Genomic DNA, 24,796 nt, shown 5'->3' on the forward strand with positions numbered 1-24,796 from the left:
TACACTGCAATCCTGTGTCAAGCTCAAAAGCATGAATGATATTCAATAGTTCTTCAACAAGTTGACTAAATCTTGTACTTTCTTGTAGGCTTCTGAAATTAAATTGTTTGAGAGACTTGCTCAGCAAGTAATTATCAGCATGTTCAGCAAGTAACTTTTTTTTTTTTTTTTTTTTTTTTTTTTATTTTATTTTTTTTTTTTGAGACAGAGTCTCGCTTTCTTGCCTAGGCTAGTGTGAGTGCCGTGGCGTCAGCCTAGCTCACAGCAACCTCAAACTCCTGGGCTCAAGCAATCCTACTGCCTCAGCCTCCCGAGTTGCTGGGACTACAGGCACGAGCCACCATGCCCGGCTAATTTTTTATATATATATATTAGTTGGCCAATTGATTTCTTTCTATTTTTATAGTAGAGACGGGGTCTCGCTCAGGCTGGTTTTGAACTCCTGACCTTGAGCAATCCGCCCGCCTCGGCCTCCCAGAGTGCTAGGATTACAAGCGTGAGCCACCGCGCCCGGCCAGCAAGTAACTTTTTAAAGACAGTAAAATAAGGAAAGAAATGTAGACAAATAAAAACAAGATATAGTAATAGTAGAAAACCTATATTCAAAGAACAGAGCCATCAGTGATATTACATTAATAATCATTTACATAAGAATGAACTGTGTAGCAGTACTGATTTTCTAATTTTTTTGTCATTCATTTAAATTTGCCAAGAGCCTGAAGCTATCTGCTCTAATCTTACCCTGAACCCATAGTAGATATAAATCCACTGACCGCATAGAGAACTTACTACTCTTAATATCCAAATCCCATCCAACTCCTCACTGCTAGCTGTGTTTCTCAGGGATTTCTGTCAAATAATGATTACATTATTTTGAAAACACAGATTTATAACAACGTCTGATGAGAGATTTGGGTTTAGAAAACTGGGAGGAAAATACCACTCATTCCTTTAAATATCCAAGTGCCTACTATGTACCAAACATTGGAGAGACAACTATTGATTGAGATAGACAAAGTCACTACCCTAATACAACTTACATCATGGCAGAGGAGAAGCACAATATATAAATACATTGTGTGTATAAATAATTAGGTAGAAATAAACTCAATAAAGAAAAAAAAAGCATGATTAGCAATTGGGACAGGGTGACAATCTTACTTTAGATGAAACTGTAAGTTCTTATACTACACAGAAGCATCAGAAAAAGGCAATAAGTTGCTAATACCTGTATATGGCAGATGTCTCATAAAATAGGAGAATAGCTTAAAAATGATTTACTGTGCTTAAAACACTTTTATACATTTTTCTACTGATGAATTGCTTTATAGGAATACAGCTATGTTATAAAGGAATTTCTACTTTTTCCTGCTGCTGTTGTTTCCAACCTTCCATTATTACCCAAATTATATACCTTTTGGTTATATCATTCTTACACAAAGGACATTGTGATGGCCCTTTCTTCTGGTTGAGAAGTTTCAGCATGCAAAATCTATAAATTATAAGGGAAAGAATATTACAAGTTACTTTCTTTTGTAGAAAGAATACTCAAAAGACAAATAGCTATGAAAAGATAATATCACAAGTGCCCTTAAGAGCCATTTAAAAGGTAATGGTGGCTGGGCATGGTGGCTCACATCTGTAATCCTAGCATTCTGGTAGACTGAGGCAGGTGGATTGCTCAAGGTCAGGAGTGCGAAACTAGCCTGAGCAAGAGTGAGACCCCATCTCTACTAATAATAGAAAGAAATTAATTGGCCAACTAAAAATATATAGAAAAAATTAGCCCGGCATGGTGGCGCATGCCTGCAATCCCAGCTATTCAGGAGGCTGAGGCAGGAGGATTGCTTGAGCCCTGGAGTTTGAGGTTGCTGTGAGCTGGGCTGACGCCACCGCACTCTAGCCTGGGGAACAGAGTGAGCCTCTGTATAAAAAAAAAAAAAGGCCGGGCGAGGTGGCTCACGCCTGTAATCCTAGCACTCTGGGAGGCCGAGGCGGGCGGATTGCTCGAGGTTGGGAGTTCGAAACCATCCTGAGCGAGACCCTGTCTCTACTAAAAATAGAAAGAAATTAATTGACCAACTAAAAATATATATACAAAAAATTAGCCGGGCATGGTGGCGCATGCCTGTAGTCCCAGCTACTTGGGAGGCTGAGGAAGCAGGATTGCTTGAGCCCAGGAGTTTGAGGTTGCTGTGAGCTACGCTGACGCCACGGCACTCACTCTAGCCAGGGCAACAAAAGTGAGACTTTGTCTCAAAAAAAAAAAAAAAAGTAATGGTAGGTGAATAACAACCAATGGTTTTCTAATTGTTTTTAAATGCCGCATAAGCAAACGCAAACTACATAGTAATGATCTATGAAAAGTGAACTTACGTGTATATGGTTTACTGTTATGACCAAATAAAACCTATTGAAAGTTAATATGGCACATTTAATGTTATATTCATAATTATGTCATGCTGCATAATCAGATATAAATGGTAAGTAGTTCATGTAAAATGACTTAGTTTAAAAACTGAGCCCTCACCACAAAGCTACTGTAATCAAGACTGTGGTAATAGCATAATTATAGACATATATGTCAATAGAATAGAATTTAGAGTCTAGAAATAAACCCATACATACATCTGTAACCAGTTGATATTCAACAATGATACCAAGACAATTAAATGGGGAAAAGACAGTTTTTTTAAACAAATGGTAATGGGACAACTGGATAGCCACATACAAAAGAATGAAGTTAGACTCCTACCTCATACCACACACAAAAACTCAAAATGGATCATAAACCAGAAGTAGAGAGAACAGTGGTTAAGATAATTAAAAGCAGTAATTCACTCATACAATCAATATTTACTACACGTCTAGTCCTGTTCTAGATGCAGGAGATTCAATGGAAAAACAAAATCCCTGCAAAATAAAATATTAATATAAAGGACATAATATTCTGGTGAGGAGGGTGACTGGCTAGGGAGTAAACAGCTGACATTGACATAGAAGAGAACCAGGAAAGAAAAGATTAAGGAGACTGAAAAGTCATTGGGAATGGTGACTTAGACACTTAGAGCCCTTAGCACTTTTTACTGGCCAGGTCCTTTAACATCTATTGCTCTCTCTTAAAGCTTTAAGTATTATCTTCATTTTACAGTAGAGACTTGTCCTTAATCACACGGTAATCAAATGGTAAAGGTGACATTGGATCCAGGATTAAATTGCAGCAAAGCCCACAATCTTTTTTTTTTTTTTTGAGACAGGGTCTGTTGCCTAGGCTAGAGTGCTGTGGCATCAGCCTAGCTCACAGCAACCTCAAACTCCTGGGCTCAAGCAATCCTACTGCCTTAGCCTCCCAAGTAGCTGAGACTACAGGCATGTGCCACCATGCCTGGCTAATTTTTCTATATATATTTTTAGTTGTCCGGCTAATTCCTTTCTATTTTTTAGTAGAGACAGGGTCTCACTCTTGCTCAGGCTGGTCTTGAACTCTTGACCTCGAGTGATCCTCCCGCCTGCCTTGGCCTCCCAGAGTGCTAGGATTACAGGCGTGAGCCACCACATCTGGCCCACAACCTTTCTTTTTCGGTAGGCAAACTAAGTCTGGAGAAATGCCCACAATGAGAATGAATGTAGGTAGTTATGGACAAAAAAACTCAGGGGTCCCTCTTCACCTATATGGTGTTTCAAGTAACACATTGCACTCAACAATGACTCTATAGTTTGGGGATAAGGGTGTCAAAAAGCTACCTGCATTGTACATAAATATTCTTTTTTTTTTGAGACAGAGTCTCTCTCTGTTGCCCAGGCTAGAGTGAGTGCTGTGGCATCAGCCTAGCTCACAGCAACCTCAAAGCCCTGGGCTCACGTGATTCTACTGCCTCAGCCTCCCGAGTAGCCTGGACTACAGACATGCGCCCGGCTGATTTTTTTTCTCTATATAATAGTTGGCCAATTAATTTCTTTCTATTTATAGTAGAGACGGGGTCTCACTCTTGCTCAGGCTGGTTTTGAACTCCTGACCTCAAGCAATTCTCCCACTTCAGCCTCCCAGAGTGCTAGGATTACAGGCGTGAGCCACCGTGCCCGGCCGTACATAAATATTCTTTAAAGACACAGAAGAGAGGCTACTGCTCCTTGAGAAGATGCAAATACCATCTGTACTCCAGTATAATGGATCAAGGAGGCATCAATGTATTACCTTGCCAAATCATACAATTGGACAATTCAGAGAAGGGGTAGGGAGGGAATTCCCCATCATAGTTCTGCAGAATACAGTAGAGTGACAAGCTAAGCTATACTGTGTTGTAGTCTGTACAACAATTATATAAGTAATGCAGGGGAACTAGGTATGCAGAAATCAACCAAAATAGGGATTCTAATCTTTTTTTTTTTTTTGATACAGAGGCTCACTCTGTTGCCCGAGCTAGAGTGCCATGGCCTCAGACTAGCTCACAGCAACCTCAAACTCCTGGGCTCAAGCAATCCTTCTGCCTCAGACTCCCAAGTAGCTGGGACTACAGGCATGCACCACCATGCCTGGCTAATTTTTCTCTATATATTTTTAGTTGGCCAATTAATTTATTTCTATTTATAGTAGAGACGGGGTCTCGCTCTTGCTCAGGCTGGTTTCAAACTCCTGACCTAAAGCAATCCGCCCACCTCGGCCTCCCAGAGTGCTAGGATTATAGACGTGAGCCACTGCGCCCGACCCTAATCTTTATGCTGGACAAAAAAATACATACCAAAAAGTTGTTAATTAAACTCAAAAAGGAAAATGAACTTGTGTATGACTTGAAGACTGAGCTAAGGAACATATTGATAGATTAACAGAACAGTGGCATATCTTTCAGGTCTCAGAGAAAGAATTCATTAAATTCTGTTTTAGAGTTCTGTATTTGATGCACCAATTAAATGAGAACACATACATTAAGTTTTACTTGAGGGTCTCAGCATAAAGGTCTGAGACAAGTTTTGGCCTTTTTGAATTTCTAAAACCCAATGCTTACAATACATTTTAAAGCAAATGCAGTATGTTTTCTGAGGGGTGGCTTCAGCTTTTTAAGAAAAAGCTGATGGAAAATATTCAGTAAATCATAATGCCACAAACCAAATTTGGGGACTTTTCAGAGTACTAATTTTTTTAAGCACACCTATACTCTGAGCCATTTAACAATGTTGTGGAAACTCATTTAATTTTGCTAATGCTTGTCCAAGTCTATCCTGGCAGGGAGAAATAAATTAATAATTCTAAGTCTAGGTGAAATAAAGACAGGTTGACTTTGGCTACCTTTAATTATACTGGGGGCCCTGGATTCTTACTTCTGTATCTTTCCTGTCAACAGAGCTAACATTATGGACCAATATGGCCCCTAAGAAGGGAAATAAAGATCCTGAAAGATCCATAGCTTAGAATCTCAGAATCCATTTAGGTTACATTTAGGTCACTGGTCCTACCAAACCTTGTCAGTTTCAATAATAAGACTTTGTTTTATTTTCTTTTTCTTTTTTTAATTCAGTCTCTATAGAGACTGTCAAAAATCGCCAATGTCAACTATATTTCAAGTCCTCATGGCGGGGTATTGGGAAAAGTTTTCAATTAGCAATAATTGTGCCTCATATAAACCTCACTGGCTACGATACTACCACGGCACAAAGCTTGGCTTTGTTTCCTTGATCAAACCTCATGTTTGTACTTTAGTTCTGACAACTGAGCATCTATCTTGACCTCTTCATTTGAGAGATTCTGCCTAGGTTCCTTGCTTGATATTCCAGTCAAAGCTCTTGTCTCCTAGAGACAAGAATCTTACTTACCCTTAACCCTCAGCCTCCTATGGCTGGATCCTTGCTACTTTTCTTATATAATCACTACTTGAACTTCTGCTCATTTCTGCTGCTAGGCTCCTGAGAGACTATGTTCAAGCTATTTGCTAGATTATCTCTTGCCTATTTCTGCATGTTTCTGATAAACTAGCTCATTACTAGACTCCAGAATTCCCTTATATTATGATCTAATGTATCTGGCCATGAAACCTTCCTGACACTGACTCACCATTAATTTGGAGTCCCTCAGTTAGCTGACCCCAAGACTTGCCTTACTTGGTCTATCTGGTTTTTAGACTTTCGTCATCCCTGGTCTGGTCCATCTTACTAACTGCCCAATAAGTGTATAAGAAGGTCATTGCTCCAAAGCACTTCTCAAATTTTAACATGCATAGGAATCTCCTGGGGATCTTGTTAAAATGGAGATTCTGATTTAGTAGATTTGGGGTAGGGCTAAGATTCTAGCAAGTGCCTATGTGACGCTGTTACTGGTAACCCATGAGCCCCACTTTAAGTACTAAGTTCGTAGAGCTGCACTCCCTAAAACAGCAGCCTCTAGCTGCATGTGGCTATTAAGCACTTGGAAAGTTGCAAGTCTGAATTAAGGTGTACTGTATATATGGAAAAATACAGGCTTCGGAGACTTAGTACAAAAAAACAATGTCCAATAGCTCATTCATATTTTTATTATATATATGTATTTGTTGGTTTGTTTTTTTTTCTTGAGATAGAGTCTCGCTCTGTTGCCCCAGGTAGAGTGCAGTGGCATCATCATAGCTCACTGCACCTCAAACTCCTGGGTTGATGCAATCCTCCTGCTTCAGCCTCCCAAGTAGCTGGGACTACAGGTGTACACCATCACACCGAGCTAATTTTTCTATTTTTAGTAGATACGAGGTGTTATTCTTGCTCAGGCTGGTCTCAAACTCCTGATCTCAAGCAATCTTCCCACCTTGGCCACCCAGAGTGCTAGAATTACAGGCATGAGCCACTGTGCCTAGCCTATATTGAATATATTTTGAAATGATAAAACTTTACTCATAATTGGGTTAAATATATATTATATAAATATACAATTAGAATTAATTTTATCTATTTCTTTCTTTCTTTTTTTTAAAGAGATGGAGTCTCATTCTGTTGCCCAGGCTGAAGTACAGTGGCTGGGCTCAAGTGATCCTCCCACCTCAGCCTCTCAAGTAGCTGGGACTACAGCAGGTACGTGCTACTGTGCCCAGCCCTATTTCTTTTTATATTTTAAAAATGTAGCTGCTAGAAAATTTAAGTTACATCTATAGCTCACATTACATCCCCCTGGACAATGTTGTTCTAGATCTTCCAAAAAGTATTATATGTTTCATTTGCTGTTGGAAAACTTCAAGATAATGCACGGATGGCTTTTTTCCTAGATTGGTACTATTATCTTTTCAGTAATCTTTGTGAAAGATTTCAGAACCATAGGCTTATTCAGGTCAATAAAGCTGTCTTATTTTTAGCAAATAGAGTTCATCTTGAGAAAATACTATTAGTACAAAGAATCCTTGATCATATAGATCAAAGTGTTATTTAGATTACAAAAGTATTACAGAAGAGAGTTCACAGAAAAGTTGATTTTGACAGGCATTATACTGGACTTTTAATTCTAATATATTATTCAAAACAATTTAAAATATGGCTGGTTCTCCTACTGCATATCATAGTCTTCATTTTAGGAGTTGCAAGCTTTCCTCACTCTCCCCTAGTTGCCAACTCTAACCCTCTCAATATCAATAGCTGTCTTTGCCTACAACTTCACAGAACTCAAACCACCTCAACTTCCCCCTTGAAAATCTTTCTGTAGAATTACTCTCCTTTCCTTTATTACTGTTTGAGTAACAATCACTTTTCTTTCTTGTGTCTGTTTCCTATTTCCAATCCATTCTGCTTCCTCTTGGACCTTCTCTCTCTTGGAAATGTCTTCTCCTCTCCTAGGGCTCTTTTCTTTTCTAACACAACCCCTATACCCATATGCAAAGTTATTTTCTTCTCTTTTTACCTTTGCTCATATTATTTCCTATGCCTATAATTCCTTTTTTTTCTAAGCTTTCAAAGTAACTAATGTTTATAATTTCATCTTTTCTTTTTTTCTTTGAGACAGAGTCTCACTGTGTTGCCCAGGCTAGAGTGAATGCGTAGTGTCAGCCTAGCTCACAGCAACCTCAAACTCCTGGGCTCAAGCAATCCTTCTGCCTAAGCCTCCTGAGTAGCTGGGACTACAGGCATGCGCCACCATGCCCGGCTAATTTTTTCTATATATATTAGGTGGCCAATTAATTTCTTTCTATTTATAGTAGAGACGGAGTCTTGCTCTTGCTCAGGCTGATTTCAAACTCCTGACCTCGAGCAATCTGCCCGCCTCCGCCTCCCAGAGTGCTAGGATTACAGGTGTAGGCCACCTTGCCCGGCTGTTCATCTTTTCTTAACTCACTGTGTAACAGTATATTCAGTATTCATTACTCAAAGTGTAAGGAAAGCATACAGTTCATTTCAGAAAGATCCTCATCAATGGAAGTCCAGCACTTAAAAGGTTAATCTTCAACTATCTGTAACCTTGTAAATACTGGGAATTTCTTATTTTGTTTTTACAAAGTATCAACTTGTGAAGAAATTAGTACTACTCCATAGCTTGAGAAGTACTCCTCTAGCGGCCACAAGTCATAAAACTAAAAATTTTTGAAGTAGAGAGATAAAGCTGTGCTGGCGTGGCACATGGCCAGGGAGAGGGGACTGAGGAATCTGAAGGAAACTATTGGAAACAGATCTAGGCCAGTGGGGTCTGTGGATCTAGGCCACAGGAAAGGGGTAAAAGACAGTGGAAATTGCCTTCTGGATCCTTATTGGCAATAGGAAGAAAAAATAATTCACAAGGAGGAAGGCACTAACCATTTGGCAGACTTGTGCTCAAAGGGTATCCCTCCAAAGGGAACAGGTTTCCTTCAGCTTCAACCAGCCCTCATTATCCTTAGAGCAGCAACTGTTCCTTTTTTTAACTTATGGAAACATCCTAAGAATCTGATAAAAATTATGGAACATCTTCCTGGAAAAATGTACATGCCCATAGCTTTGAATACAACTGAATTTAAGACTGAATATAACATTAGGAAATTTATAAAGATCATAAATGAACTCCAAGTTAAGAACTCTTGAACTAAAAAATTCTTGAAAGGATACATAAGAAATTGATAATCATGGTTGTTTGGGAAGGGAAGAGGGAAGCAGGAGTTTGGGGGCAAGAGGGAAATAATTGTATCATATACATTTTTGTGTTAATAAACTCATTACCAGGTACATGATTTGCTTTTTCAATTAAAAATAGGCCAGGCGGCCAGGCGCAGTGGCTCACGCCTGTAATCCTAGCACTTAGGGAGGCCGAGGCGGGCGGATTGGTCGAGGTCAGGAGTTCAAAACCAGCCTGAGCAAGAGTGAGACCACATCTCTACTATAAATAGAAAGAAATTAATTGGCCAACTAATTATATAGAAAAAATTAGCGACGCATGGTGGCGTGTGCCTGTAGTCTCAGCTACTCAGGAGGCTGAGGCAGCAGGATTGCTTGAGCCCAGGAGTTTGAGGTTGCTGTGAGCTAGGCTGACGCCATGGCACTCACTCTAGCCTGGGCAACAAAGCGAGACTCTGTCTCAAAAAAAAAAAAAACAAAAAAAATAGTCCAGGCGCAGTGGCCCATGCCTATAATCCTAACACTCTGGAAGGTCGAGATGGGCAGATCATTTGAGCTCAGGAGTTTGAGACCAGCCTGAGCAAGAGCGAGACTCCATCTCTACTAAAAAAAAAAAATAGAAAGAAATTAATTGGCCAACTAAAAATATATAGAAAAAATTATCCAAGCATGGTGGTGCATGCCTGTAGTCCCAGCTACTCGGGAGGCTGAGGCAGGATTGCCTAAGCCTAAGAGTTAGAGGTTTCTGTGAGCTGGGCTGACGCCATGGCACTCTAGCCAAGGCAACAGAGTGAGTCTGTATCTCAAAAAAAAAAAAAAAGGCTGGATGCGGTGGCTGACACCTATAATCCTAGCACTTTGGAAGGGCGAGGCAAGAGGATCTCTTGAGGCTGTGGTTTTATACCAGCCTGTACAACATGGTGAGACCAACGTACACATGTGTGTGAGCACAAACACACACATAATTTAAAAATTAGCCAGGCATGGTGGTACGAGCCTATAGTCCTAGCTATTTGGGAGGCGGAAGCAGGAAGATCACCTGAGCCCAGGAGACTGAGGAGGCTATAGTGAGCTATGATCATGCCACTGCTCTCCACCTGGACAGCAGAGCAAGACCCTGTCTCAAAAAAAAAAAAGAAAACAACAACAAAAAAAACTGATATCAGATCCTTCCCTATCTTCACAAGGATTATAAAGCAGGCAAACACTGAACCTTATAAGAGGGAAAGCAGAAGGACAAGCAAAAATGAACAGAAGGAAGAAATTGGGAAGGTTGAAACATAATTTGCTTATTTTACAATCACTTGCAATCTGCTTTCACCCACGGACACAAAAAACAAACAGTTATTCAAAGTGATTTTATATCCCTCTAGATATGTCAAAACTTTTCCAGGAACTATGGCTACAACCCACTTATGATGACTTTATATGTACTCTCTGAGACAGAATGACATAGAGTTGGATTTCTCTTTGTCACTTAATTGATGAAGCTTCCTATAAAGGTAGGTATTTTCTTTTTTTTTTTTTTTTTTTGAGACAGAGTCTCACTTTTGTTGCCCAGGCTAGAGTGAGTGCCGTGGCGTCAGCCTAGCTCACAGCAACCTCAAACTCCTGGGCTCAAGCGATCCTCCTGCCTCAGCCTCCCGAGTAGCTGGGACTATAGGCATGCACCACCATGCCCGGCTAATTTTTTGTATATATACTTTTAGTTGGTCAATTAATTTCTTTCTATTTTTAGTAGAGACGGGGTCTCGCTCAGGCTGGTTTCGAACTCCCGACCTTGAGCAATCCGCCCGCCTCGGCCTCCCAGAGTGCTAGGATTACAGGCGTGAGCCACCGCGTCCGGCCTTCTTTTTCTTTTTTTTTTTTTTGAGACAGAGTCTCACTTGTTGCCCAGGCTATAGTGAGTGCCGCGGCGTCAGCCTAGCTCACAGCAACCTCAAACTCCTGGGCTCAAGTAATCCTTCTGCCTCAGCCTCCCGAGTAGCTGGGACTACAGGCATGCACCACCATGCCCGGCTAATTTTTTTTTTATATACATATATATTAGTTGGCCAATTAATTTCTTTCTATTTATAGTAGAGATGGGGTCTCACTCTTGCTCAGGCTGGTTTCGAACTCCTGACCTCGAGCAATCCGCCCGCCTCGGCCTCCCAGAGTGCTAGGATTACAGGCGTGAGCCACCGCGCCCGGCCAAGGTAGGTATTTTCTGTGTTATGAAGGACAGACAGAAAAGCAAATAATAGAGTCATATAAAATATTCAAACTTACTTGCAAAATATGTGGTCACACTTTGTGGAAACAGGTTCTTTGATTAACTCCAGGCTAGATGGGTAGGAAAAAAAAAGAGAAAATAAATGAAACTTAATAATTTATTTAAAAATATTCTGTGAGTTCTAAGAACTGTCGCCTCTAAAAAAGAAAAAAGAAAGTAAAAATTAGTAAAATAAAATAATTTAAAAAAAATTTAAAAAGAAAAATTCTGATTGGCTGGGCACGGTGGCTCACACATGTGAGGCCGAGGTGAGGCGGGAGGATCGCTCAAGGTCCAGGAGTTTGAAACCAGCCTGAGCAAGAGCGAGACCCTGTCTCTACTAAAAATAGAAAGAAATTAATTGGCCAACTAAAAATATATAGAAAAAATTAGCCAGGCATGGTGGCGCATGCCTATAGTCCAAGCTACTCGGGAGGCTGAGGCAGGAGGATTGCTTGAGCCCAGTAGTCTAAGGTTGCTGTGAGCTAGGCTGACGCCACAGCACTCTAGCCCGGGCAATAGAGGGAGACTTTGTCTCAAAAAAATAAAAAAAAATATTCTAGTTGGGCAAGGTGGCTCATACCTGTAATCCTAGCACTTTGGGAAGCAAAGGCAGGAGGATTACTTGAGCCCAGGAGTTCAAGAACAGCCTAAGAAAGGGCAAGACCTTCTCTCTACAAAAAATTAAAAAAATGATGGTGTGCACCTGTAGCCCCAGCTACTTGAGAGGCTGAGGCAGGTGAATCACCTGAGCCTAGGAGTCCAAGGTTATGTTGAGATATGATGACCCCACTGCACTCTAGCCCCAGTGACAGAAACCCTGTCTCAATAAATTCTTAGTAAAAAAAGTTCAACTTTAAGCTGGTATAACTGAGTCAAGGTAAGGATTTAAGTTCATTCAATAGACATTATTAAATATCTGCTGTGCTACAAGGTAAGAATACAGCTAAGAAGATGATCTTTACCTTCAATGAGCTTTAGGACATCAAAACAATTACACTGATCTCTTCAATACTCTACATTATCTTCAGCATTTAAAAGATTAGCTGACAATACTTCCTTGGTTTTCAGTTATACATATTTACAGGGAGTATATATAAATATACACACATATATTTCTTTTTGTTTTTTTGAGACATAGTCTGGCTTTGTTGCCCAACCTACAGTGCCATGGCGTCGGCCTTGCTAACAGCAACCTCAAATTCCTGGGTTCAGGCAACCCTCCTGCCTCAGCCTCCAGAGTAGCTGGGACTACAGGTGTGCACCACTACGCCCAGCTAATTTGTTCTGTTTTTAATAGAGACGGGGTCTAACTCTTGCTCAAGCTGGTCTCGAACTCCTGAGGTCAAGCAATCCTCCCATCTCAGACTCCCAGAATGCTAGGATTACAGGTGTGAGCCACCTCGTTCAGCCCTCAAGTCTCTTTTAATGTATACATTTCCTTTCCTTTTTTTCTCTTTGCCATTTACTTTAAAAATCAGGTCATTTGACCTGTAGAATTTCCCACATTCTGGATTTTGCTGATTGTAACCCCATAGTGTAGTTTGACATGTTCCTCTAGCCTCTTTATTCCCTGTAAACTAGACCTATACGCTTAATAAAATTTGGGTTTCATTTTTTGGCAAAAACACCTTATAGACGATACTGTATTCTTTTATTAGATTACTTCTGGAGGGTCATCATGTTTGGTTGTGATTACTTTGTAGAAAAATGATGTAATAAACCGGGCATAGTGGCTCACGCCTGTAATCCTAGCACTCTGGGAGGCCGAGGCAAGCGGATTGCTCCGGGCCAGGAGTTCGTAACCAGCCTGAGCAACAGAGAGACCCTGTCTCTACTATAAATAGAAAGAAATTAATTGGCCAACTAATATATATAGAAAAAACTAGCTGGGCATGGTGGAGTATGCCTGTAGTCCCAGCTACTCTGGAGGCTGAGGCAGTAGGATTGCTTGAGCCCAGGAGTTTAAGGTTGGTGCAAGCTAGGCTAACGCCAAGGCACTCACTCTAGCCTGAACAACAAAGCGAGACTCTGTCTCAAAAAAAAAAAAAAACAACGTAATAAATATTCATTAAAGGAAATTTAGACAATATTAAAATAAGCTTAGAAAAATACAAAAAAATTGAGAAAATATATCACCCAAATTTATATCTCAAGGCCACAAAATCTCAAGGCCTTCCTAAGACTAATTTATTTATTAATATAACAAGTATTTATTGAGCATCTACTACTATATGCAAGCTACGTTCTTGGAGATGGAAATACAGAAGTGAACAAAATAAAGCCTGCCTTCATAGAGCTTACAATCTAGTTGTGGTAAACAGTTGATAGAGAAGTAAAGAATATATGGGAATAAATGTTAAAGAGAATAATTAAGCAGGATAAGGGGAAACAGGGAGTGTAATGTATATGTGTTAGGGGAAAGGCCTCACTGAGGTGACACTGGAATATAGCTGAATAATGTGAGGAAATAAGCTACATAACAATTGGGGAAAGAGCATCCCAGCAGAGGGAGCAGGGAAGACAAACCCTGAGTAGGATCATGCCTACAGGATAGCAGGTAGGCCAGGGTGCTAAGATGGGGGGGGGGGTGTAGTAGGAAGACATCAGAGAGGTAACTGGGAGACTGAGCAGGTAACAACCCAGAGGCTATTTTTAAGTCTTTGGCTTTATTCTGAATGCAAGCTTACAAAACTGATTTTTGGTAAAGTTCAGGCAGGACATCAAAGAATAGGTAACCTGGTAGTGTGACAGAAATGCAGTTCTTTTCATTAAACATTTAACTTTTTAGAAAAGATCACAAGAAAAGCTGGGGGACAACAGACTTATTGTGAAGGGTTTGGTAATATAACTCTTCTAATCATGGGGTTTCTGACGTAGCACAGGGCAATGAAAGGAAAAACACTGGACTAAGTCAGAAGGCTGGGTTTCCACTACCAGTTGTCTTTATTAGCAGAGCAACCTTGGGCCAACAACTCCACCTGAACCTCAGTTTCCTTCTGTCACCCACTTTGCCAGTCTCCTTGGGCTATTGCAAGAATAAAATTAAATGCTACTTGGGAAGATGCTTCACAATCTAAGATAACTTGTACCAATGTTGGTATTATTACTGGGACAAAATATGGCTTTAAAAAGAAAAACAACCCTGACAAAGAAAACTCTGATTTGTTACTAAGTCACTATTTCTGAGATAAGTTAGATATCAAAGAAATTCTCCGTAAAAGAAAAATTGGATTTAGCTATGATACCAGATGGCTTTCATTCTCACCACTGACTCAATTCTGAAATAATTATATTTCAGTATGGTAATTTTATAATCCAGGCTATACAAACACACTATAAACACAAACTTTGAACAGATGAAAACTCCAATATGTAAAAAGGTAATGACTGTTGAAGGAAGAGTGTGAAGAGGGAATAGGAAAAAGATTAAAATGTTCCCCTTCTAGGTCCCAATGAGAGTAAATGTTTACTGTAAAAGTGATTCAGATATTTTAAACACTTTTCAAACCAGACAATATTTTGGGCCTACTGCATATTTGTATTTTGAGCTTCCAACTTGAGTAAATGACTGAAAAAGAAGCCAGGTTTAGGTCTGAAAAACAACCCAGCAGGGTACACATTTTATCGAACTCTTCTGAAAGTCAAAAATTTCATATAGTCATATGGAAAAGGTTAGAAAGAACTATCGGTCATCAGAAATAACTGCCATAGTCACTTAGAGACCAGTAAAATGAAGAGACCAGTTCAGGAGACCTAAAACCTACTCTGTGGCTACCACAAGTACCACTATTTCCAGTCACAATCAAAAATCACAGTATTAAGACGTAACTGCAAGTTGTGCTATTCTGGACACTGTTAAAAAAAAGGAAGTGAAGTTGGTATGATCCCCATCCTAGAACTTCCTATAAAAATGAGTTTAAAAACTATTAAAAATTTATCTATTTCTAACAGAAGAGGAAAAACAATAAGCTAGAAAATATACAATAGTTGATTGAAAATAAAAATTTAACATTAACTTTCATTCTTGGATTTTTAATTTTTATGTATCTGAGTTTTTAAACTGGTTTAATTTGACAGAATAAGAAAGAATATTATATTTTTAAGATTGAGTCTCACAGAAATGTTAAAAAAAAAATGGATCCAAGGCCAAGCACGGTGGCTCATGCCTATAATCCTAGCACTCTGGGAGGCCAAGGCGGGCGGATTGCTCCAGGTCAGGAGTTCGAAACCAGCCTAAGCAAGAGCGAGACCCGGTCTCTACTATAAATAGAAAGAAATTAATTGGCCAACCATATATTAAAAAAAAAAAAAAATTATCCGGGCATGGTGGCACATGCCTGTAGTCCCAGCTACTCCGGAGGCTGAGGCATTAGGATTGCTTGAGCCTAGGAGTTTGAGGTTGCTGTGAGCTAGGCTGACGCCACAGCACTCTAGCCTGGGCAACAGGGTGAGACTCTGACTCAAAAAAAAACAAAAAGGACTCAAATGCAACACTATTGAGGATTTTTTTCTTTCTATAGGGATGGAGTCTCAATATGTTGCCCAGGCTGGTCTTGAACACCTGGGCTCAAGCAATCTTCCCTTCTTAGCCTCCCAAAGTGCTGGATTTTAGGCATGAACCACTGTGCCCAGCTATTGAGGATTTCTTGATCCCTATAATTATCTTAAGTTTTTTGCCTTTTCAACAGCAATTTTTTTTCACAATATCATTTCCTGTTTCCCTGGCTCTGATATTTCATAAATTAGGCTGTAAATCTTGTTTTGCTCTTATTTTTCTTTAGCTAAAATATTGAAGGGCAAGGGAGATGATTATTTATAAATCTTATATCTCTGAAAACACAACTTGCATTTTCCTTAATGTTATTGACTCCAAATATGAAAAACAATTTTCATGAAGCACAAAGGAAAATTTACTTAAATTTAACTTCCTTTATTGAGGGTAAGGGGAAATAGGTGTAACTTTTCAATTTTTTTTTTTTTTTTTTTTTTTTGAGACAGAGTCTCACTTTGTTGCCCAGGCTAGAGTGAGTGCCGTGGCATCAGCCTAGCTCACAGCAACCTCAAACTCCTGAGCTCAAGCGATCCTGCTGCCTCAGCCTCCCGAGTAGCTGGGACTACAGGCATGCACCACCATCCCCAGCTAATTTTTTGTATATATATTAGTTGGCCAATTAATTTCTTTCTCTTTATAGTAGAGACGGGGTCTCGCCCTTGCTCAGGTTGGTTTCGAACTCCTGAACTCAAACGATCCGCCCACCTCGGCCTCCCAGAGAGCTAGCATTACAGGCGTGAGCCACCTCGCCCGGCCTCAATTTATTTTTTGAATGTTACCCACCACTAACCATCACTATATTTAAAAAAATTAAACTATCAAAGAACCAACTCAGTTTATTATTTAATTCATTCAACAAATGTTTACTGAGTGGCTACTCAATTTAGTTTATTTATTTTGAGATGGAGTCTCACTCTATAGCCTCAGTAGAGTGCAATGGTGTCATCAAGCTCACTGCAACCTCAAACTCCTGGGCTGAAGTGATACTCCTGCCTCAGCCTCCCCAGTAGCTGAGACTACAGGCACATGCCAGGACACTTAGCTAATTTTTTCTATTTTTACTAGAGATGGGGGCCTCGCTCTTGCTCAGGCTGGCCTCGAACTCCTGAGCTCAAGCAATTCCCTCACCTTGGCCTCCCAGAGCGCTAGTATTACAGGTGTGAGCCACTGGCGCTTGGCCTTGTTTATTCTTTAATTCAATCAATAAATGTTTATTGAACGGCTACTATGTCCCAAGTAATCTTCTAATTGCGGAAGACACAGAAGTATATAAACCATCAAACACTTCTGCCCTTATGGAGTTTATATTTTGTGGGGGATAAAGATAAAGGATGAATAAATTATATAAAATGTCAGAGAGTAATAAGTATTCTGGAGAAAAACAAAGCAGGAAAGGGATAAGGAGTATGTTGGGTGTTGCAGTTTTATATAGAAATGACTCTTTGAAAGGGTGGTATTTCAATCAAGATTTTCAAGCCATGCAATTATCAGGGGAATAACATTCCAGGCAGAGGGAACAGCAAGTGTAATAGCTCAGAGACAAGAGACTATGTCACATGTCTGAAGAACCGTTAAAAAGGCCAGAATGACTAGAGTAGAGAGGATAGTAAGACAGGAAAGGGTAGGCAATACTTCTTCTAATTTTCCTTTCTGGCTTTTTACCAAGAGATTCTCATATATGACTTTTCATTTCTTTTATAGATTTAAGAGAAACTTTAGAGATCATTTAATGACTGCTTTGGGTTCTTAACCTTTGTTGTGCCATAGATCCCCTTTTCAAAGTAATGCTCTTAAATGCATAAAGGAAAAAATTTCACAAACAAGTAATTATATTGAAATACAGTTCTATCTATAGGCTTCCAAGGGTCCTGAAGGGTCTGCAAGTTAAGAACTCCTGAATATACACAAGGGAACCTTCTGGGGTAATGGAAATGTTCTATATCTTGATTAGGGATTGGGTTACACAGATATAATCATTTGTCAAAATTCATTGACTTGCACAGTTAAGATCTCTGTATTCCACTGTAAGTTATACATCAATTAAAAAAAAAAAACTTGAATCATCCAGGTTCTTCTTCATTTCACAGATAGAGAAAAACAAAAGTCAGAATCAGACTTGCTAAAGACTTTAATCACCTGCAGGATTCTTATTTAAATGTACTCCCATTTTAACAGATGTATGTTGTGTTAAAAAAAAAGAAAAAAAAAAAGAAAAAAAAAAATAAATGTACTCCCAAAGACTTATCCCCTCACAGACATGAATCCTTGGTGATTTTATTTTGCCATTCCAAATGCTCAAGCTGGTTTTAGACCTGGAAAAAAGCCCAAATGCCACTTAATCCAAACCAGATTCCCTGCCCCGAATGTGTGTGTTGAAGAGGGAGAGAGGCAGAATGGAGAAAAAAGAGTAATTTTCTATATTTTTAAAGCACTTCAGTTAAGAAAAAAAGCAATTCTAATAGTCTGGTCTTTTTTTTTTTTTGAGTCCAGAGTCTCACTGTTGCCCTGGCTAGAGTGCCATGGCATCAGCCTACCTCACAACAACCTCAAACTCCTGGGCTCAAGCAATCCTGCCTCACCTCCCAAGTAGCTGGGACTACAGGCATGCGCCACCATGCCTGGCTAATTTTTTTCTATATATTTTTAGTTGGCTAATTAATTTCTTTCTATTTTTAGTACAGATGGGGTCTTGCTCTTGCTCAGGCTGGTTTCAAACTCCTGACCTTGAGCGTTCCTCCCGCCTCAGCCTCCCAAAGTGCTAGGATTACAGGCCGGTCATAGTCTGATCTTAATAGATATATTTTTTCTGCCTACTATGTAAGGTCAATTCTATTCATTTGCATAGGAAATAATCATATGAGGAAGAATCCCAAATCAATAAACTCCTCTGTTGACTTACCAGATTGGGCACTCTAAGATTTTCTGCATAGCATTAAGGACATTTTGTACTTCTTGAACGGGAACTGCAGATAAATCCATTTTTCTGTTCTGATGAACTTAAATACATATAAAAAACATAAATATATATATTTAAACACCACTTAGGTTTCTAAAAATGACAGCTTAATTTTATTATCACTTTTAAATAAGAGAAACTTAAGAATGAAGCCTTTTAGAATTATACCAACCACAGAACTAACTAACAATAGCCCAATAGCCTTTATTTTTAAAAATTCTAGAAGTTGCTTTTTGTAATTAAACAAGTTGAATTTCCTATTTTTTCACATATAACTTCCAAGCTCTTCCTTTTTGGGTCTTTCCCTTCTTGGAAGAAGGGAAAGCCACAGTGGAGTGACTAACCAGGTGGGTGTTAGTAGCCTCAGCTTTCTCCAATCATCTGGGAGGTTTTCTATTTCTTGCTTAAAACCAAAACCAACAAGGACAAAACCAACACTAACCAATGCTTTCCCACCCTTCCCTTCTCCAGTGACCTGTACTCATCTCAGGATCCTTCTCAAGCACATGCTTGCCCGCAGGACATTACTACCAAAGCCCCTCTACGTGTTTCTTGTTCTTGCTCAGAAATGTGTATGGATCCAGTTTTTTGTTTTTGTTTTTTGAGACAGAGTCTCACTCTGTCGCCTGAGCTAGAGTGCCTTGGTATCAGCCTAGCTCATAGCAACCTCAAACTCTAGGCCTAAGCAATCTTCTTGCCTCAGCCTCCCGAGTAGCTGGGACTACAGGCAAGCACCACCACACCCGGCTAATTTTATTTTTAGTAGAGACGGAGGTCTCACTCTTGCTCAGGCTGCTCTTGAACTCCTGAGCTAAAGCAACTCCTCTCGCCTCGGCCTCGCACGGGGCTAGGATTACAGGCATGAGCCACCGCGCCGGGCCTGGATCCATTTCCTAGGGTCCTTCCTCCCACAAAATCCTATCTCCTCCCCTTCCCCGCTCCCTCTTCCTCCTCAAGGTCTCCTCCTCTCATATACCAACCAGCCCGTATACTCATAGTGTTCCCCTCAAGGCATATTCTAGTTCCTGCTGCCAAGATTCCCCCTCAGACACACCATGCCCCCTTCCTTACCTTGCTCCCTTGCGACCCACAAACTACCCCCAGGTTTTTAACGTCGTAGGCCCCTCAAGTTTCATCCCCTAGCCCAATAAACACCATCTTGCTCTCTTTCAGGAGTCCACTGTCCCCATACCTGTTTCCTGCCTGTCGCCCGGAAAGGCCTTTGGGCCCCTCTCCGTTCCCCGGGATTCTACAACCTTTACCCAGAGCAATGTGTCCGGGCTCCTGGGCCCCGGGGCCCAGTATCCAACAGGCCCCCCGGACTGTCCTTGGTCCAGAACGTTTCAGCGAGCTAAGCCGCGCAGTCGCAGTTTCAATTTATCTGTAATTCCCGCGCTTTCCTGTCGCCACGGAAACCGACCGCTGACGCCGAGCGATAGCCTTTCAGAATACCAGATCAAGACACGTTACGGAAGGGCGGGACAGAAAGAGCCGAGAGTCTCTCAGGGCTCTGGATTGGTCATTGGCATTTTGTTCCTGCATGACGTAATTAGGAACAGACGGAAGAGAAAGAATTCGACCTGAGTTTGCTATTAAGCTCCCGCCCCCTCGCCCCTACGCTTCCAGTTGCGGCTTATTACGTCACAGTAATTGCTGTGCGAGGGTCAAAATCGCTACCTGAGGCCCGAATATGAGCGCAAGATAGTGCCCAAAGCAGTCGTAAGAAGAGGCCCCCCCATTCCCTCCCTCTTTCCGCCGCAATGGACGTCTCCAGTTTAGGTAAATAAAAGGATTGTTGGGGGGGAAACTACGATTTCCAGCATGCATTGCGGAACGAAAGGCCTTCGAAACTGTAGTCTTATGGAGAGCCGCTTCCAATACCGGAAGTGGGCATAATTCTCACGGAAAGCTAGTTGACAGATTGGAGACCTCCTGCGGTTATGCATTTCAACAGCTGTGGATTGGACTGTTATGTCCTCGTATCTTGAGAGCGGAGAATAGGTTAAAAAAACCTACAAGTCCTAGGAAAACTACATTTCCCATCCAACCCTGCGATCTTCGGGCAAGTAATCCTCCAAGGTCAGTGACCTGAGGGAACGCAGAGGGCACGGCATTTGCCTAGGAAGGGGAAATCCTCTCCGGCCCACGTCTGCGCACTCGTAGATCCGCCCCTCTGCTCCTGTGTTTGTTATTGTTTTGCGGGTTCAGGTTGTTTCTGCCCCACCCGCCGACGCAGTCTCGACCAATCAACGGGATGGTAGTTTTGAGTGACAAGTGGTAAGAGCCAATCATCTTGTCGGAAACTCAGAGGAAACAGTGGACTAGGCCCTGTCTCTATCCGCCATGTTAGATTTACCCCGAAGGGTTAGCGGCGGAGCTGGCAGCGAGCTGTCCTTGCAGCGGCCTCCGGCAGGCGCCCCCCCGGGGCGGGAAGCTGGTAAGGAAGCCGCGGCGGTTAACTAGAGCTGGGGTCACGTCGCTCTAAGAGGGCTTGGGGAAGTTCAAGAGAGAAATCCTGCAAAGAAGAGGGGCGACTTTTTCCGTGTCCGGGGCCAGCGGATCTTTTTAGTGACTGGATGAGAGACCCGTTTGTGTTCTGAGGGACCGAGGGGGTGGAGAGCGCCGGAGAGATGGCGGGGTCGCTGATTCAGAGCGCCCGGCTTCTGCTAATGGAAGGCCAAGACTCCCCAGTACAGAGGGCCGGGGCAAGGAAATCAGAGAGAGTCTTCATGGGGTGGTGACACTGTTTTGGGGACATGGGTTAATAGGAAACGAGAGCTGGAAGACTGAGATGAAGTCTGCAAATAAAAAAAATGACTACCCACTCATTGTCCTCATCCACATAACCCTCTTTGAGACCCTCTTAAAGAGATCTCCTTGGTCAGAGATCTTCGGTATTGGGAAATCACCATTTTTCCTTTTTGTCAAACACCCAGCTATCAGGTCCCACATTTTAAAGCTTGGATAGTTTGACTTGTACAGGCCTCTGATGGAGACAGTAATCAAAGCTCAGGTTGCCAGGTTTTACTTCATTAAAGGATTTCTTTTTCGTGAGGCTGAAAAAAAAATCGAGGTAGAGGAAAAGCTGACTTGTGCCAAGGGTAGGTGAGTCAGTGGCATGAACTTATTATAATAATGCCAGTTATGAAAGCTGAATGCCTAGGCCCCAGCTACCAGACTATACTGGCTTTAAACCTTAAGGGGCAGATGGAGTAAACCATAGCTTCCGTGTTTCCACAAGTTTAAGATTAATGCTCATGCTGAAAGAATTTTCACATGTCAACCAAAGAGAGATAGTTCTTTATGAAGACCTGGATGTAGTCCAGCTAAGCTTGAATCTGCCACTTCCTGTTTTCTCTCCACTGGCTGACCAGCTGGATGAGTTCCAAAGTGTCTAAATTAATTTCCATTTGTGTAATTTGAGAAAAAGAGAGGAAGATTAGTTTCCTTCTGGCTCTCAAAATTGTGGAAGCGTGTTTCTTAAAGTTGGAAAGTGAGAATGTATTTCAGAATGTGGCTTTAGGCTAAGTCAGTCACTTTATTTCCCTGATTTTTTGCCCAAGGTCCTGAGAGGTGACAGGGATTTTGCCCAAATCTTAAGGATCCCAAGAATTACATTTCATGTGAACAAATATTAGATGTCAGCAGGATTTTTGCTAAGAGACTGGTATTAATATTATTTTGGTAGTGAATTTGGCTCTATGTTGAGACAAAGAATGGAGAAAATTGGGGGATAATTGTATTTGTGTTTAAAAAAAAAATCCTTGATCTGCCCGAGCGTGGTGGCTCACGCCTGTAATCCTAGCACTTTGGGAGGCCGAGGCGGGCGGATCGATCAAGGTCAGGAGTTCGAAACCAGCCTGAGTGAGACCCCGTCTCTACCAAAAATAGAAAGAAATTAATTGACCAACTAAAAATATATATACAAAAAATTAGCCGGGCATGGTGGCACATGCCTGTAGTCCCAGCTACTTGGGAGGCTGAGGCAGTAGGATCACTGAGCCCCGGAGATTGAGGTTGCTATGAGCCAGGCTGATGCCACGGCACTCACTCTAGCCTGGGCAACAAAGTGAGACTCTGTCTCAAAAAAAAAAAAAATCCTTGATCTTCAGAGTTCAAGATCCTTAAAACGACAGTGCCAGTTGTATTGTTTCACAGGGCAGTGCATTACACTATGGAAAACTTACTATTTTAAGGTTCTAAAGACTGGTTTAGTATAGTATTTCTTATATTTGAATAACATTTTCAAAGAACTTGCACACACATTTTAACTTTATTCTTATGCTAACATTGTGAGATAAACAAAGCAGAGATATTAGTCCTATATAGATGAAAGAACTGCAGCTCAGAGGGGAATTGATTTGCTCTCAGTTATATGGCTAGTAATGGGCCAGAGCTATGTCCAGAACCCAAGTCTTCCCACCGCTTCCCTCTACCCCTCTACTGCAAATGCCTGGGACTTAATCTTGTTCATCTTAAGTTAAACTATTTTTACATGAAGTTATGAAAACAAACCAACTCTATGTAACAGTTCATCAGTAAACCACATCCTTAATTAAAAACAAACATGTTGGCCTTGGCTTTGGTCAGGAAAAAATAAAAGGATTTTTTAAGGCCAGGGGCAGTGGCTCACGCCTCTAATCCTAGCACTCTGGGAGGCTGAGGTGGGTGGATTGCTCGAGGTCAGGAGTTCAAAACCAGCCTGAGTAAGAGCGAGACCCGTCTCTACTATAAATAGAAAGAAATTAATTGGCCAACTAATAGATATAGAAAAAATTAGCGAGGCATGGTGGCACATCCCCGTAGTCCCAGCTACTTGGGAGGCTAAGGCAGGAGGATTGCTTGAGCCCAGGAGTTTAAGATTGCTGTGAGCTTGGCTGATGCCACGGCACTTTAACCTGAGCAACAAAGTGAGACTCTGTCTCAAAAAAAAAAAAAAAGGATTTTTTAAAAAACAATGATCAGAATAGATATTTGATTAAGGATTTGTTAACTTCTTTGGAATGATAATGGTATCAAGATATTTTTTTAAATTTTTATCTTTTAGAGGTACATACTCAGTTATCTATAGATGAAAAGATGGATGTCTGTCAAAATAATCTAGTAGGGAAAGGTTTTTTTGTGTAACAAGATTGATTCTGGGTTGATAATTGTGGAAGCTAGCAGATGAGTCCATAGGGACTCATTATATTATTCTACTTTTGTATAAGTTTAAATTTTTTCATAAAAATGGGGTTTTAAAAAATTAGATTATTATGCTTTGGTTAAAATATTAGCTGACTGTAGTCAATCCAGCATTGGGCAAAGGGAGGATGCAGGAGTAAAGATGAAATGAGGGTAGCCTTGAGTTAATTGTTGTAACCAGGTGTTCATTACTGTTCATTTTCATGTATATTTGAAATTCCTCATATAAAAAACATCAGTAGACTACAAAAAACATAGTAACTTGGATGAAGGGTGTTGAATGCTACCCCTGTGTAGTTTCTTGGCTAGTTTTTTGGCCTCTGAATTGTTAAAATTGATCTAATATAATGGAAAACCTAAGTTCTCAAGTTAAGAAAAGGCTGCTTTTCCAAGAAAATGTAGAATGTCACTGTCAAGTTAACAAATCATGAAGTGCCATAAAATCTTTAAGGATTTTACAAATGCTAGGTGATTTCTGTGGTTGTAGTCAAAATTTAAATACTCTCAGCAGACTTTTATTTCTAATATGGAAATTCCTAATAACTTTAAGAATAATTGTTTTACCTTTTTTTTTTTTTTTTTTTGAGACAGGGTCTTACTATCACCCTGGCTAGAGCACAGTGGTGTCATCATAGCTTACTACAACCTCGATTCCTAGGCTCAAGCGATCCTTCTGTCTTAGCATCCCAAGTAGCTGGGACTTTAGGCATGCGCCACCATACCCAGCTAATTTTTCAGTTTTTTGTAGAGATGGGTGTCTTGCTCTTGCTCAGGCTGGTCTTGAACTCCTGGCTTCAACCAATCCTCCCACCTTGGC

The 24,796-nt window shown here is 40.8% G+C and overlaps 2 protein-coding genes and 1 non-coding gene across 15 annotated transcripts in view; 1 reads left to right on the forward strand and 2 right to left on the reverse strand.

The window, feature by feature from the left end:
- BRCA1 (BRCA1 DNA repair associated) overlaps positions 1 to 20,252 on the reverse strand; it is a 66,593-nt gene extending 46,341 nt beyond the window's left edge. For all 8 annotated transcript variants that reach the window (XM_075994585.1, XM_075994584.1, XM_075994581.1 and 5 more), the window contains exons 1-5: positions 19,988 to 20,252; positions 18,739 to 18,835; positions 11,302 to 11,355; positions 1,415 to 1,492; positions 4 to 92 (exon numbers count right to left, since the gene is read on the reverse strand). In XM_075994585.1, the coding sequence (XP_075850700.1) occupies positions 4 to 92; positions 1,415 to 1,492; positions 11,302 to 11,355; positions 18,739 to 18,818 (301 nt within the window). In that variant the 5' untranslated portion in view covers positions 18,819 to 18,835; positions 19,988 to 20,252. The remainder of the gene's footprint in view (positions 1 to 3; positions 93 to 1,414; positions 1,493 to 11,301; positions 11,356 to 18,738; positions 18,836 to 19,987) is intronic.
- Positions 5,514 to 5,654, reverse strand: LOC142862222 (U4 spliceosomal RNA). The gene has a single exon (XR_012913305.1). It is a non-coding gene; the product is annotated as a U4 spliceosomal RNA (small nuclear RNA).
- A 116-nt stretch (positions 20,253 to 20,368) lies between the features above and the next one.
- The window catches only part of NBR1 (NBR1 autophagy cargo receptor), a 32,512-nt gene continuing 28,084 nt past the window's right edge, over positions 20,369 to 24,796 (forward strand). For 4 of the 6 annotated variants that reach the window (XR_012913090.1, XM_012743225.2, XM_075994588.1 and 1 more), the window contains exon 1: positions 21,079 to 21,232. The gene's annotated coding sequence lies outside the window, so the exon portion shown is untranslated. Of the gene's footprint in view, positions 20,575 to 20,602; positions 20,875 to 21,078; positions 21,233 to 24,796 lie in introns of those variants that run through there. The other 2 variants (XM_012743227.2, XM_012743226.3) reach the window with 2 other exon arrangements.

The sequence above is a fragment of the Microcebus murinus genome, chromosome 18, assembly GCF_040939455.1.
Source record: "Microcebus murinus isolate Inina chromosome 18, M.murinus_Inina_mat1.0, whole genome shotgun sequence".
Taxonomy (NCBI): domain Eukaryota; kingdom Metazoa; phylum Chordata; class Mammalia; order Primates; family Cheirogaleidae; genus Microcebus; species Microcebus murinus.